Here is a 13,373-nt window from a genome sequence, read left to right as displayed (position 1 = left end):
GCCCTGCCCAGTTTTATCTTGCATGTATTTTCCAGAGAATTAAGATAACCCTCTGTCTCTTTTTCTTTGTACCATTGCAGGAAAGTTACCTTTGTGGATCTTTGATGCTGAAGCAACGTGGATGCTGTCCTTGGGCCTGAGGTAGTAGATTGAATAGTTGTGGGGTTGTGTAACCTCTTTTTGAGATAACTATACAATCTACTGTCTTTCCCAAGGAGACAGCTGAGTCAGCCACTCGCCGACTGTCATCTCCAGATGGGCAATCATGCCGTCCAATCAAAACATACGCTTGCAGAAAGCAACATAATGCAGCGTGACAAGCACCGTGTTTTGTTTTGTTCTGCTAGAGCAGGTGAATGAGCTTTCATGTTCCCTCACAGGACGTGAACTTGTGTTTGATTTGAGCTCTGTCAGGGTGAGGTAGTAGGTTGTATAGTTTGGTGGGTGGGATTGCACCCTGCTCAGGTGATAACTATACAGTCTATTGCCTTCCCTGAGGATCTCACTGAACACTCATGAATGTTCCAACGCACTCTCGTAGCTAAGTATCATATTTATTCTTAGGTTCCAGGAGAAGAAAGGAGCAAGTAAATCTGTGTTGCTAGAGGTTAGCGATGCATTGATTGAAGATGTCAAATGAGTTACACAAAAAATATGTACATCTTAATAAAATCGCACTTCCCAAATCATTGTCAAAAAATCAGTGAATGAAAGATCTTGACATTGTTTGTTCGTCACCTACTGCAATTCTGATGGTGTCATGGTGTGTGTAGCAGGAGTTGTTGTGTTTGTTAGTGTCGAGCACCCTCTAGTGGAGATTTATGAGATAGCTTTGCAGGTGAGGGGGTTGGCAAACCTGCGAGTGCAGAGTCTCATTCAATCCAAACTCCACAAGGAGGGATTTCACTCAAACACTCTCTGGCTGCCTGTATGTTCTCAGTTGACTGTAATAAAGCCTGAAATGATTGTTGGACATGGTGATGGTCAGAGTTTCTTGTGTATTGGACTAAATACCTTCCGACAAAGTCCCATGAACTCAAACGTCCACCGTACTGGACCTACGGCGTGTTGTTATGGCGTGGTCTTCCCTCCTGAGCCACAAGTCTCTGTGTGATTGGCTCGGCTGCCTGTTCTTGGTCGGTGAACTTGCCCATCCCCACCACAACAGTTTGTGTTCACGAGGAAGCGCCTCCAAATTTGACTGTAGGCCTGTTGGATCTTTGGGATGCGATAAGCGTAGACCACAGGGTTGACCGCTGAGTTGGCATGAGACAGGAGAATACCTGGAAAAGATGGGTTGGTCACTCGCATTTCACTGCTGGTAAGTATTGTGATTTATATGACATGAAATAAGTCTCTGTGACCTGCCTGTATAGAGTGTCCCCCGTGTGACAGCTTCAGGGCCATGAAACAGTAGCAGGCAGTTCATCAGGTGCAGAGGAATCCAGCAGCCAGCAAACAAAATGAGAACCAGAGCCAGGGAGCAGGCCAGCCTCTTCTCCCTGAGCAGAGAGGCCTGCGCTTGAGGACAGCTCTCCTTCAGACGGCCCTGCAGGCTCCAGAAGATTCGAGTGTAGAGGAGGGTCATGACCAGCAGGGGTGCCATGACACATCCCAGGAAGTTGAAGTACACCATGAAGGGGAGGGAGATAACTGATAGGAAGGTGCAGGGTGGAGACATGGAGGAAGCGGAAGATGCATTGGTGGAATCAGGTGCTAGAGAGGAGTAGTTGCGCCAGCCAAACAAAGGGGTGAATCCCAGCAAACAGGAAAGTGTCCAGCACACAAACACGGCCATCCATGAACGCCTCTGTGTGGCCAGGGCCTTGTACCTGGCAGCGAGGGTTAAAACAGACAGGAGGAAAGAGAGACGATTATTTTTACAAATCAACATGTTACACATACAGCTTCTCTACCTGCAAACCAGCATTTCAGAGAGCAAGACCTCACCTGAGCGGCGTGTACAGCCGGAGGTATCGGTCCACGGCGATAGCTAGCAGGGACAGCACAGATGCCTGAGTCAACACCAGCACGACACAACTGAGCAGCAGGCACAGGTCAGGGGTCATGCTCACCCAGCCGTCCAGCAGAACAGCCAGCGGCACAGCAGCTACACCCACTAAGAAGTCAGCCACTGCCAGGGAAACGAGGAAGCAGAAGGTTGGCTCCCGCAGGGAATCCCGGACGCCGAGGCACACCGCACACACCACCAACACATTGCCAAGGCAACAGGCCACAGCAATCAGCACTTCTAGGACCGTGTAGGCCACCCAACTCCATTCAGCCATCACTGAAGATGGAGACCGGGGTAGATGGAGAAAGTCAGAGTTTGATAGAGCAGGCCTCCTCTGTGGCTGTGGACAGGTGGGATGAATTCCTCAGCACAGCGAGGTCCAACATAATCCTGAGTTTGCTGTTCAGATCGCGTGTTCCTGCTCTCAGCTCTCGCCTTCAAATGACCGGATGACCAGATTTTATAAGCAAACATGCATGCGCTTCTGTGTGCACACACAACAGCAGGCGTGCACTCCGTGGAGACGCCATCTGTATTTCATCAGTGAGTGAAAATCCTTTCCTCGCTCTGATAAATGTGCCTCAGTAGCTTTAGAGGAGAGGACTCCCAAATGAGCCATGTCACATTTTTCACAAGTCTATAACCTGAGTAAAAGTAGTAATACTGCAAAGTAGAAGTAAATAACTAGTAAAGCAAAATGTACTTAAAATATCACAATCACAAAATGATGCATTAATTTGTCAGCAGCATTTTAATGTTGCAAACTAATATGAACTACTTTATATGCTGTTGGGAAGTTTTATCATAATGCATCAATCACATTTCAGAAGCTGATCATAAATTTTATATAGAAAATCTGAATCTGTATGTCGGAACCAAAGCTGTCAGACAGCAGCGTAGTACAACAGTATAAAGTAGCATAAAATGGAAATATGTCACACCAGAACAAGCTGGTGATAATGAAAAAAAGTGCAAGCTATCGCGCATAGTCAGGTATGACAGTGAGTGTGTGTTGTATATTATGTCATTTGCTCCTCCACCATTTGGTTTCCAGCATACGTGTGTGGCCTCATCATTTGACTATGAAAATTACATTGCTTTACTTTGGCAAGTTCATACTAGAAAGTAACACTCAACACCCCAGATGTGTTTGGTGTGTGGGTGTGTGGGTGTGTGCTCGACTGCTCTGTGTGTCAGGGGACTTTGTATATGTTACTGATTAACATATCTGTTTTTTATGGCGGTTTTTCAGTGCATGCTAACTTTGCATACAATTCTGTCTATGTGCGTGTGCGTGTTTGTGTGTTTGCTTCGGTTTATAAGCGCATCTGTGTTTGCCTGGCTGATACACAGCACACAGTATATCTTCGTTCACACTGATAGACAGACAGACAGAGCAGATGTATCAGGTGGTCTGAAAATATTTTCAGATTTATTTATTCATCTTAAAAAAAGATATGTTAAGGCAGATCACACACAGATCATGTTAACACAGTCTAATTTTGTTAAGAAGTTTATAAAATGATCTTGCATCTTTGCTGAATATCACAAAAAAACAGAAAACCACAACTTTTATCTTAAGAATGACTTAAGTTCTACTTATAAAGTAGATATTATGTGATAACCTTTTAGATTTACAGAATTTTTTATGCCAGCTGACTTTTCACACATTGCCTATCCTGTGAGTTTGCTTCCTTGCATCACCATCCACATTTCCTGGTCATCCCTGATGCCTTCTCCAGAATGGTCCTGTATCTGCCGAGCGCTCTAACCTACAGTGTTCCATCTTCTGGCTTCTCAAATACTCAGTATTCATTTGTTTCTACAGACCATATTAGTAGAATCAGCAGAAAGGAACATTGATGAGACAACCACAATGCTTTTCTTTCAATATCCATCGTGCTTATTCTATTTCTCTGCTTATATACACTCTCCATCATGCTCCTCACGCAGTGCTACAGTGTCCTTGTAGGCCTCTCAGCGTTTTCTCATCGAAGCGGTAAGTGAGCTTCCTCTTCACCTTCTGAATCTCCCCAGTGCGGGAATAATTCCTCAATGCCCGCGCCATCTTCTGGTATGTCATGGTCTTGCGATTACCCTTTCGCCGGCCCCACAGCTGCGCCAGGCGCTCCTTGTTTTGGGACGAGAACTGGAACGTGCCGGCGGAAGACTGGACCCACCAGATGCAGCTCCGCATCGATGGCGTCTGGAGCATCTCAAAGAGGAACTGGAACAGCCGCTCCTTCCTCTTTCCTGCAAAGGAGGAAGGGGACGTAAATACAAATATGAGACATCTATGACTCACACGTGTGTCCGTGTGAACACGCAGGTTTTTTCACTAAAAACATAGAAGTTTGGTTTGTAGATATGTTGAAGCTTTGTATTGCTGAAAGTCTTAATGCTGAAAGTGAGACCTGAAAGTGGGGCGAGAGGCAGGGAGTCTTTCCTGCCCCCTCTGTCAGACAATGGTGAGGGGGAATCTCGGTATTCCTGGTACTGGGAGCTACTGGACTGGGAGTCTGAGTCAGTGTATGCAGGCGCCTCGTAGGAATATGCAATGTGGTCCTGAAGCAGACAGATGTAAAAACACATTAATAATTCACAAATGTCTCATAAATCATGAATAGAGTCAATCAAAAGTCAAAATTCAGCCTCAGGATGCTGAAATGAGTCACACAGTGACGTGTTGTCGTATTCGGACATGAACCAGGTAATTAGGCTTTAATTTACGAAGAGACTGACATCCTTGAACTCACCCATTGGTTGTCATGGGGACTCGGCCAGGCTGGATGCAGGGCTCGATCTTCGTATTCCTCGTTTGGAGTGTGAGAGCGACACTGCCACTCATACGGATGCTGACCTGACCAGCTATTCTCTACGGAGAAGTAAGCAGAAGACACAGTCAGATAATAGATATTGAAATATACAAGCACCTGCAGCATCCCATTATCATTTTTTTTCATCATCATCATCATCGTCATCACTGTCACCTTCACACTAACCTATGATTCTGGTGCCCTGGTGGGAGTGTGTGTGCGTTTGTTGCCCGACGGTGGATGAATGTGTGTGTGCAGGCTGGACCTCCAGTGAGTGCTCCTGCAGGTACTCCTCAATGACCTCCAGATCCACCTCGGGGCAGGAGGGGGGGGCCGCTCCGCTCCAGGCCCCCCGATCTCCACTCAGCCTGATCTCGGTCACATAGGCCATCTGACAGACACAGGGCAGGACAGCAGCTTTCAGACGTCATACACGCTCCGTGTTTTTGTGTGTTGCTGACAAACAGAAAACACGTTGCGCGATGGGTAGCGTTTGTCTCGCGTCAGCTGTAGCCTCAGGTGTTGTTATCATCAGACTGCACACCTGCTGTTCTTTTTCAGGAGAACCCAACGATGCTCTGATGCACACTATTGTGCCATGGTGCATCATACAGTGACTAATTTCGCTCTGGGATGCTCTCATTCATCAATTTTAAAAGAGCTGTGATCTATCTATGAATCATCCATTTTCAACATAATATTAAACAGCAGTGATCATTCTTGGAAAATGATTAATTTTTCCCATTTATGGTTTGGCATAGATTTCCAAAATGACACAAACTAATGACGTCCACATGAACTGTTTGATATTCAGCCCGATCGGGGCTGTGTGCTGTTGTGTTTGTGCTTGAAAGGTCAGGTGTGAGTGCGTGTGTTTTAGTTTGACTGGCAAATTTATGCAAGTGTTTGTGCCTTCACCAGCGACGGCTAACAGTCAGGTAACAGTGACGTGTGGCTTACTGTAGCTGCTATTCTTACAAATAACCTTTTACCCTCAGCCGACACAGTTACAGGTAACAAGATGATATTTCAGAGCACATATGGAGTTGGGTAAATATAAACACTTTTCTTTGGCATTCATCGGCTGACTTGCAAAACAGCTAATTAAAAGAAAATAATATCCAACTCACGGTCTCCATTTCTGCCAACATACTTTAAGGACAATCTGGAAAGAGAAAACACATTTGTGAGACGCCAGAACCAAAGCTCCAAACTCACAACATGAACAGGGAAGTGAAAGCAGCTTTCACACACACTTCTCCTACCCAAAGAGACTGATACACAGTCATATGACAGCAAACGACAAACAGTCAGAACCTGAATGAATGAACACAAGGAAGAAGACATCTGTACCTTGTTAAGTCAGAGGTGTACTCCTGTTTCTGCTTCAGTGAAGAGGTATCCTCAGGCACGAGAGGGTGGAGACATGAGCATGTGAACGCTCACCTGAATGATGCTCCACCTGAACATCCCGTCTCTTATAAGTCTTTGCACACTTTTAGCCAAGCCCCTTTGGAGTGGGAGTGGTTTACAAAATAAAGGTTGTCTTTCTTGTCACATTGTTACATTGTCTATTTAATATCGCAGCTTTCTGTTCCGAGCTCGCGGATTTTATTCTGTGGAATCAGAACGTCTGTGGTTTCTTATCATTTTGATTTGCCGAAGCAGAGGTGCCGTGGAAGATAATGATGTGGCTTTACATCCAGGCGGAATCAGACATGACACACTTTTGCACAAAATAACAATGCAGTGATAAGAGAGGGATCTGGATTAACTCCCATATATACTCCACTTGCTCACACATTTGCATGCATCCCGCAAGCCATTGTAATGTGCCACTTATTTACCCATACCCACTCTTTGTTTCAGCCTCTGTGATCATCAAATGTGCTGCACCCCACAAAACTATCTCCACACATGGGGCACGTGGGGATAACAATTAACCACCTGTAAGCATTATAAAAGCATATAATAAATAGCTTACACTAGCATTACACTATAATTAACAAGCAGATCCAAGGAAAAGTTGAAGATTGCGTTCGTTAATCTACAGTATTGTCAATAATTACAACTCCTCCCATTACAACATACCTTATATAATTACAGCTTTGTGAGAGCATATTGTTCATCATCTGTTTATATACTAACATCCAGTTAAAAATGCTACGCAGGAGGAGTTAAAGTTGATGACAGCTGTTTACAACAACAAAGCATTAATGAAACATTTCTATACTACTTGTAATTGCTGAATAAGGGAGGTTAAAATACCGTTAAATCTCCTGCATCAGTTAGTTTTTTCACCCCCCTGGCTATAATGACAAGCTCGTTCATCATCCACTTGGCTTGGCACGCCACGGCTATAAACCCATCTGACTCACAGATAATGCACAACACTTCTAAAATATTGATTTAGACGTTGGCTCAACTAACTGACTAGTTAGTGAGTAAAAGTCACACACAGTAACTCTCTCCCCCCATTAAAAAATCTCCCAAGCTCAATTCTGTTTTTAATTTTAAAAGTTTTTAATTCAATTTCAAAGGCCGCTAGGTTAAAATGAGATTTGTCTCCATAAACCATTGTGGGGAAGCAAACAGCCAGCAACAGGTGTTGCATCACAACCCACATTAGGAACACATGATGTCATTCATAGTTCACTTTTGAGATGCGCCACATTGTGAGCTGCGAGTGAGCATGTTCCTTTTTGCTGCTGTTGCGTGTTTTATTATTTCAGACGTAGATTCCAGGACACTACTGGTAGTGCAACATGTCTTTTTCACAGGGTGTGTGTAGCTGAGGGATTTCCCCAAACCCGTCTCGCTCTGGAACAGACAGGCTCTGATAGTGAAGTAGAAGAAGAAGTTGCCCACCTGATGTCACAGAACCTGCTGTATAAACATGAGGTTTGACTGAAATGGAGTCAAAGTTTTGCCAGTAGCAAAATTTACACCGCATTCAACCGCAACTCCTTTATCAACTGTTCTCTCCAGATCAGAGTGCGTATGATGAAAAGTGATGGTTATAACTGACAGTTTCCTGTCCACTGCTACTTTCGTTGTTGGCCTACTCTCTTTGTAATGATCTGAGATGGGTTTTTGACCTTTTTTGAGTTGTTTCTCTGCAATTCATGCTGGGATGAATCATGTACATGTTGACAGATTTAATCTCAAGAAATAAACAAAACAGCAGTGAATGTTGTTACAAATGCCTCTTACGCAGGTGTTTATGGCCTGATAAGCGGCGTCGTAATAAATCCAAATGCAATGCCAGTATAGCCTGCGACCTCCTTGGACTGATATATGATGTACATGTAATAGGAGGCGGGTATTTACACAATGTGTTTTATTCCTCAGCTCAACATGATAAAAATTTAAACTGTGCTTACAGGATTGCCAACTTAACGACTTGTATTGCTTTAATGTGGAGATTAATAAGACTGAAATATTACCACCTATTACAGGAACAATTCAGGGTCATGGGAGGTCAGTATGTCAGCAATTACACGTTGCTTTCCAGACTTGAGGAAAACATGGCTTATATGGTTTTTGTACCACTCAAATACTGTTGATTTTTTTGTCTCTGGTTGTGGATGGTGTTCATAAAAATGTGTAAACACGTACTTGTGCATGTGTCCAATCATACATGCTAATGTGTTAAACCCTCAGAAAGTTGACTGAAACAGCGCAGCAGCTGAGCAAATAATGCCAGTGATTTCCCCGTGACAGGCTGACCACCTGGAAAATTGTGGTCTTTATAAACCTCTCTCTCTCTCTTGCTCTCTCTCTCTCTCTCTCACACACACACACACACACACACACACACACACACACACACACACACTCACACACACTTACATGAACTGCCATACACTGTGAAATGTTAATGCTCTTCTTGTATGCACAGTTTTGTTTACCCTGTGCATGTTTGCTCATGTGCAGGCACAAACAATCAGAACCTCCGCACACAAACATTTTGATTCAGGTTTGTCTGATAAATCTGATCATGAATTGATCGTTTCACACAACTTGTTTGTTTTTATTTTACAGCGCGCTGAGTGTTTATAAAGCGAAGTCAGACGCAGTCGGGGAAACCTGTTCTGCAAGGTGGAAAAGTAGCTTCCGTGAAATATCAGGAGAGTTTCCCGTACTTGATGCCTATGATGTCATACACCCTCTTTAACCCTGAGGATGCTAACTGTATTTTTAAAACAAATGAAAGCACATCCATAAGTAACAGTTCATGATGTGGCAAGACACCATTTAGTGTATCTAACGTTTGCTTACACTGCAAAAGTTGTAGATATAATTCCCAGCGAGTTAGATATAACCATCAATCACCATCCTCACAATATGTACACATGATAGCCTCTACAGATTGTTTCTGCATGAAATCATCATGTCAAACATGTTACAAGTGTAATTTCCTTGACACGTCTCTAAACTAAAGTCATTTTAGCATCTTTTACATCACTTGGCATTTCACTGGGTTAGCGCTAATATGGCCTGCAAGACAGTTTGATAAGTCCCAAGCAAGACAAACACATTCTTCTGAGCTCTTTATATCAACAGAGGAAGCAGGTCCTCTTCCGTGGAGTCCACCATGTTGCGCAGCCATGTTTCTACAGTAGCCCAGAATGGACAAACCAAAAACTGGCTCTGGCCCCTCACGTTTTTCCCATATTTAGCAGCCACCATAGGGGAGGGTGGGGCGAGGGGATTTCAGTTGGTTCCACTCTGTAACCTCGATGCTGGATGCTACTACATCGTGCACACTGGACCTTTAAAGTAATAGTTAGACTTTTTGGAAAGTATGCTTAATTTGCTCTCTTGCTGAGAGTTAGATGAGAAGATGAACACCATCCTCATTTCTTTGTGTCGAATATAAGGCTATAGCCAGCAGCCAGTTAGCTTATTTAGCACAAACACAGGAAATTGGGGGAAGCAGCTAGCTCTGTCTAAAGGTAACAAAACTGTGCCTACCGGCACTTCTAAAGCTCACTAGCTAATATGTAATATCTCATTTGCTTAATCTCTACAAATAACAGCATGTAAGAATGACATATTGCAGCTTAATGGGAGGTTATGTGCCAAACTATTTCTTGGCCGGGTTCAATAACTTCCTGGAGTCTCTGCTGATTGCCTGGTGACTTCACTGTAATGGTAAGATTCCAGTTTCAGTGCAAAGCTAGGCTAAGTGTGTGCTTGACTAGCTTTTCATTGATCATACAGATGTGAGAGTGATATTGATGTTCTCATCCAGCAAGAAAGCAAATAAAGTGCATTGTGTCAAATTATGGTCGGGTCAGAAGTCTGGGAGGAAAGCCCATCTTGATCAATAACAACGTATACAGGTAATAAAAACAGGGGCAGGAGTGACTGTAATGGAAATCAGAGGCAGAAGTTTCCATTAGGGAACTGTCTGAGCACCTGAAAATTCATCCCAGCAGTAGTAGTGGCAGCGTGAGTGGTAGTGCAGTAATAGTAATAATAGTACTTACAGTAGCACTAGTAGTATTTGTAGAAGTAGTGGTGCTAGTAGTGGAAATAGTTGAAAAAGCAGCAGTAGAAGTTATTAGGTGTCAAACACTTTTCAAGAGCTTCATAAAAAGACTTGATAAACGTGTTTGGAAAAACCCTCAGTGTTCAGTGAAATGGGTGACAGTTAGGATTCCTATAACTCAGCCTGCACCTGGAGGATTCAGACAAGGTGATAAGACCAGAGAGACATTGGACCCTCGCAGTGGGAAAGACAGAGAGTGAGGCAGGTGAAACCCGAGAACTGCTTCACCTGGACACGCAGGTATTAAACTTATCTGATGTGTGGTTTTGGAAAAATGTTGTCATTCCTCTTTTTTAAGAATGAACGAGGGAGTTTGAGCTAAAAATAAGAGTTTACATCTAAAAATAAACTCGGGACACTGAAGGGATTTAGAGAGGGGGAGATTTTGAATCTGAGGCTGATTTCGAGAAATGTGCAGCCATTTGGACCAAACAAATGTCAAAGATCACTCTCACTCTGTCATGCTACTATACTTCACTATATTACTGTCTTGACAGAAATAATTTCCAATATTTTACTGTCTACAGGCCTTGCCGAAGCGACTGCAGTCATTTTGTTGCAATTACTGTCAATTTTAATTACATTTGCATGATTCTTATGTTGCTGAGCATGTGTAACAGTGTGTGTGTGTGTGTGTGTGTGTGTGTGTGTGTGTGTGTGTGTGTGTGTGTGCCAGAGAGAGTGAGAGAGATTCGATCATCTGTCTGTCTGCATTACATCTGAGTCCCCTGTGATGTTTAACGGTCACAGAATGGCAGGTGATTTGGGAAACTGACTTGTGAACGCGCACACACACACACACACACAAACAAAGGTGACCATTAACATGCCAGGCCGTGCAACACTTAAGAAAGGTTTGTACTGGGCTTATCAACGCGGTCATCAGTTACTGATGAGTGAGGGGACAAGTGTGTGTTTGTGTGTGTTTGTGTGTCCATGCGAGTGTGTCCAGGTGTAGTGGGTTTACAGTTATAGCCAAACCCTCTAGATTAGTGAACATACGCAAATCACCTGTACAGATGCAGGTTACTGGGAATTCCCCTGACGCCTAGACAAAAAGGTGTGTGTTGGGGTGTGTGTGTGTGTGTGTGTGTGCACATGTTTGTGTGTTTGTCAAGTAATAAAGCCACAATCAGCCCCATGAGCATCACCAACATTTATCACATGCAGTGGAAAGAAACATGTTAAATATTCAGTGCGAACACTGCACACATATCTGACTTGATGACACTAAATCTGGGGACACGGATTCATGTGAAGTGTTTTACTCCAATTAATGTGTGTATTCGTGTGGGCTTGACGGTGAGACCTGGCATTGATTTTAATGATTTGTGAGGAGTAACAGCTTTTTAAAATTCTGTTTGATGTTCACACCCATGGGCAGGTCCCCAGCGGAGGACAGGTGAGTCGGGTGAACAATGTGGCAGGTGAGGAGGCAGTTGGACATGCCATGATGTTGGCATATGTGCTGCATATTAGAGAGACTGACAAGTATGCAAAACCTGAGGTTGGCCCCCCAACATTACCACCTCTCTGTCACTCTCACACACTTCTGTCTCTGTCTTTTTTCCGTTTTTTTTACCCTCTCTCTGTCTTCTTATGATATTTTTGGTGCCAAGCTGTTCCTCATTTTTCATTCCATTACTTTAGTTTTATATTTATTATGTATTATTATTATTTGTTAAATGTGCATTACTCTCTACGGATTTATTATTACAGCTGTATTATTAACTAAATATTCTTGAAGTGTGCACATAAATATATGTTATTTGTATATGGTTACTAGCAGTGCAGCAGTCAAGTGCTCCAGGAGGATCATATACATCACTCATATGGGAATGCTGGAGATAAGGAATGGGATTGGGAACTGGTGGGACTTTGCATTCCCACGCGAGATTGTTTGTGTCCTGCAGTAGGCAGTCCTGCAATCTGTGGTCTCAATAAACGCTCATAAACCACACAGACACAGACATGCACACAAACCCACCAGCCTTATCGGAATAACACATAAACTCGAGTGCGAACACTGTACATAAATCATCTGTTTTCACAGCGAGATAAGCGACAGACAAAGAGGGCCAGAGCAAGAGAGTGAAATTTTATCTGAGCTCAGAGGACAAAATAAAACATCTCCGTGAGATTTTCCATCTCTCTTCCAAAGAACACAATAAAGAGCCCGAGGGTCACTGATGAGCTATTTTGAAACCAGTCCCTGTTGCACCAAGGAAAACCCACACACGCCACACTCAGCGAAGCCATGCACATTTGTCTGTAAGCACAGCTTGACCAGATCATAGCGTACTCTCCTGCTGGAGGCCCGCACCTCCACTCCACAGCTGTTGTCATGAAGGGGGAGTGGATGAAAACAATGGCTGTCTTTTTTATCAAACTCCCACATCTGAACTTGTTGCCTCAATAACAACAAACTCACACGTAACATCTGTCTGTTGTCCTGCTTTACAAAGTACATGAGTCTCTCAGAAGGTGATGGTGCTTGATCTTCTTACCATGTAACAGATCACAGAGCAAAATGTTTGACTGTCCTCTGCCCTTTGCTGCAGTAAATGATAGTGTCCCATGAAAACAACACCTCACACAGTACCATGCTACCAAGTCACAAGTACATCTTGACCCACTCAAGTCCAAAGTCAATTCCCAACAGAGAAATAGTGCAGTGCAATGGGCAGCCTTGACAGGGAAACTGGCGTGGAACATAAAACAAAAACATGTGCGGTTACACATGAATTTGATTGATTTTAAATGTAAGAATAAACAAGACTAAGACTGCAGCCACGCTAGCAGCTCTGTGAGGCTGTGCTCAGGCAAATTCTGACGTCAGCAAGTTAACACGCTCACAGTGACAATGCCAAGATGCTGATGTTTAGCAGTATGATGTTTACCATGCTCATCATCTTGTGTGCTAGCATGCTAACATTTTCTTATTAGCATTAAACACAATGTGCTGCTGAAGCCAATGATGGGAATG

The 13,373-nt window shown here is 43.6% G+C and overlaps 2 protein-coding genes across 6 annotated transcripts in view; both read right to left on the bottom strand.

Annotated features, from left to right (window-relative positions):
- Positions 1-536: 536 nt before the first annotated feature.
- Positions 537-2,288, bottom strand: LOC139335126 (adenosine receptor A1). The gene is made up of 3 exons (XM_070968579.1): positions 1,951-2,288; positions 1,369-1,832; positions 537-1,283 (listed from the first exon to the last, which is right to left on the bottom strand). Exons 1-3 carry the CDS (start codon positions 2,286-2,288, stop codon positions 1,072-1,074), a joined length of 1,014 nt encoding a protein of 337 aa, XP_070824680.1. The 3' UTR covers positions 537-1,071.
- A 1,137-nt stretch (positions 2,289-3,425) lies between these two features.
- LOC139335127 (transcription factor Spi-B) overlaps positions 3,426-13,373 on the bottom strand; it is a 49,298-nt gene continuing 39,350 nt past the window's right edge. For 3 of the 5 annotated variants that reach the window (XM_070968580.1, XM_070968582.1, XM_070968581.1), the window contains exons 2-6: positions 5,961-6,777; positions 5,017-5,221; positions 4,771-4,889; positions 4,429-4,579; positions 3,426-4,267 (exon numbers count right to left, since the gene is read on the bottom strand). In XM_070968580.1, the coding sequence (XP_070824681.1) occupies positions 3,960-4,267; positions 4,429-4,579; positions 4,771-4,889; positions 5,017-5,221; positions 5,961-5,981 (804 nt within the window). In that variant the 5' untranslated portion in view covers positions 5,982-6,777 and the 3' untranslated portion in view covers positions 3,426-3,959. The remainder of the gene's footprint in view (positions 4,268-4,428; positions 4,580-4,770; positions 4,890-5,016; positions 5,222-5,960; positions 6,778-13,373) is intronic. The other 2 variants (XM_070968583.1, XM_070968584.1) reach the window with 1 other exon arrangement.

Source organism: Chaetodon trifascialis, chromosome 8, assembly GCF_039877785.1.
Source record: "Chaetodon trifascialis isolate fChaTrf1 chromosome 8, fChaTrf1.hap1, whole genome shotgun sequence".
Lineage (NCBI taxonomy): Eukaryota > Metazoa > Chordata > Actinopteri > Chaetodontiformes > Chaetodontidae > Chaetodon > Chaetodon trifascialis.
Note: the sequence above shows the minus strand (reverse complement) of the source record. Positions and strands in the feature narration are given on the sequence as shown.

Excerpts from the sequence above, each read along its gene's own strand:
- LOC139335126 (XM_070968579.1), bottom strand. The coding sequence starts at position 2,288 with ATGGCTGAATGGAGTTGGGTGGCCTACACGGTCCTAGAAGTGCTGATT. Across the intron at positions 1,833-1,950 it reads CGGCTGTACACGCCGCTCAG|GTACAAGGCCCTGGCCACAC; the intron begins GTGAGGTCTTGC and ends CCTCGCTGCCAG. Across the intron at positions 1,284-1,368 it reads ACGGGGGACACTCTATACAG|GTATTCTCCTGTCTCATGCC; the intron begins GCAGGTCACAGA and ends CATCTTTTCCAG.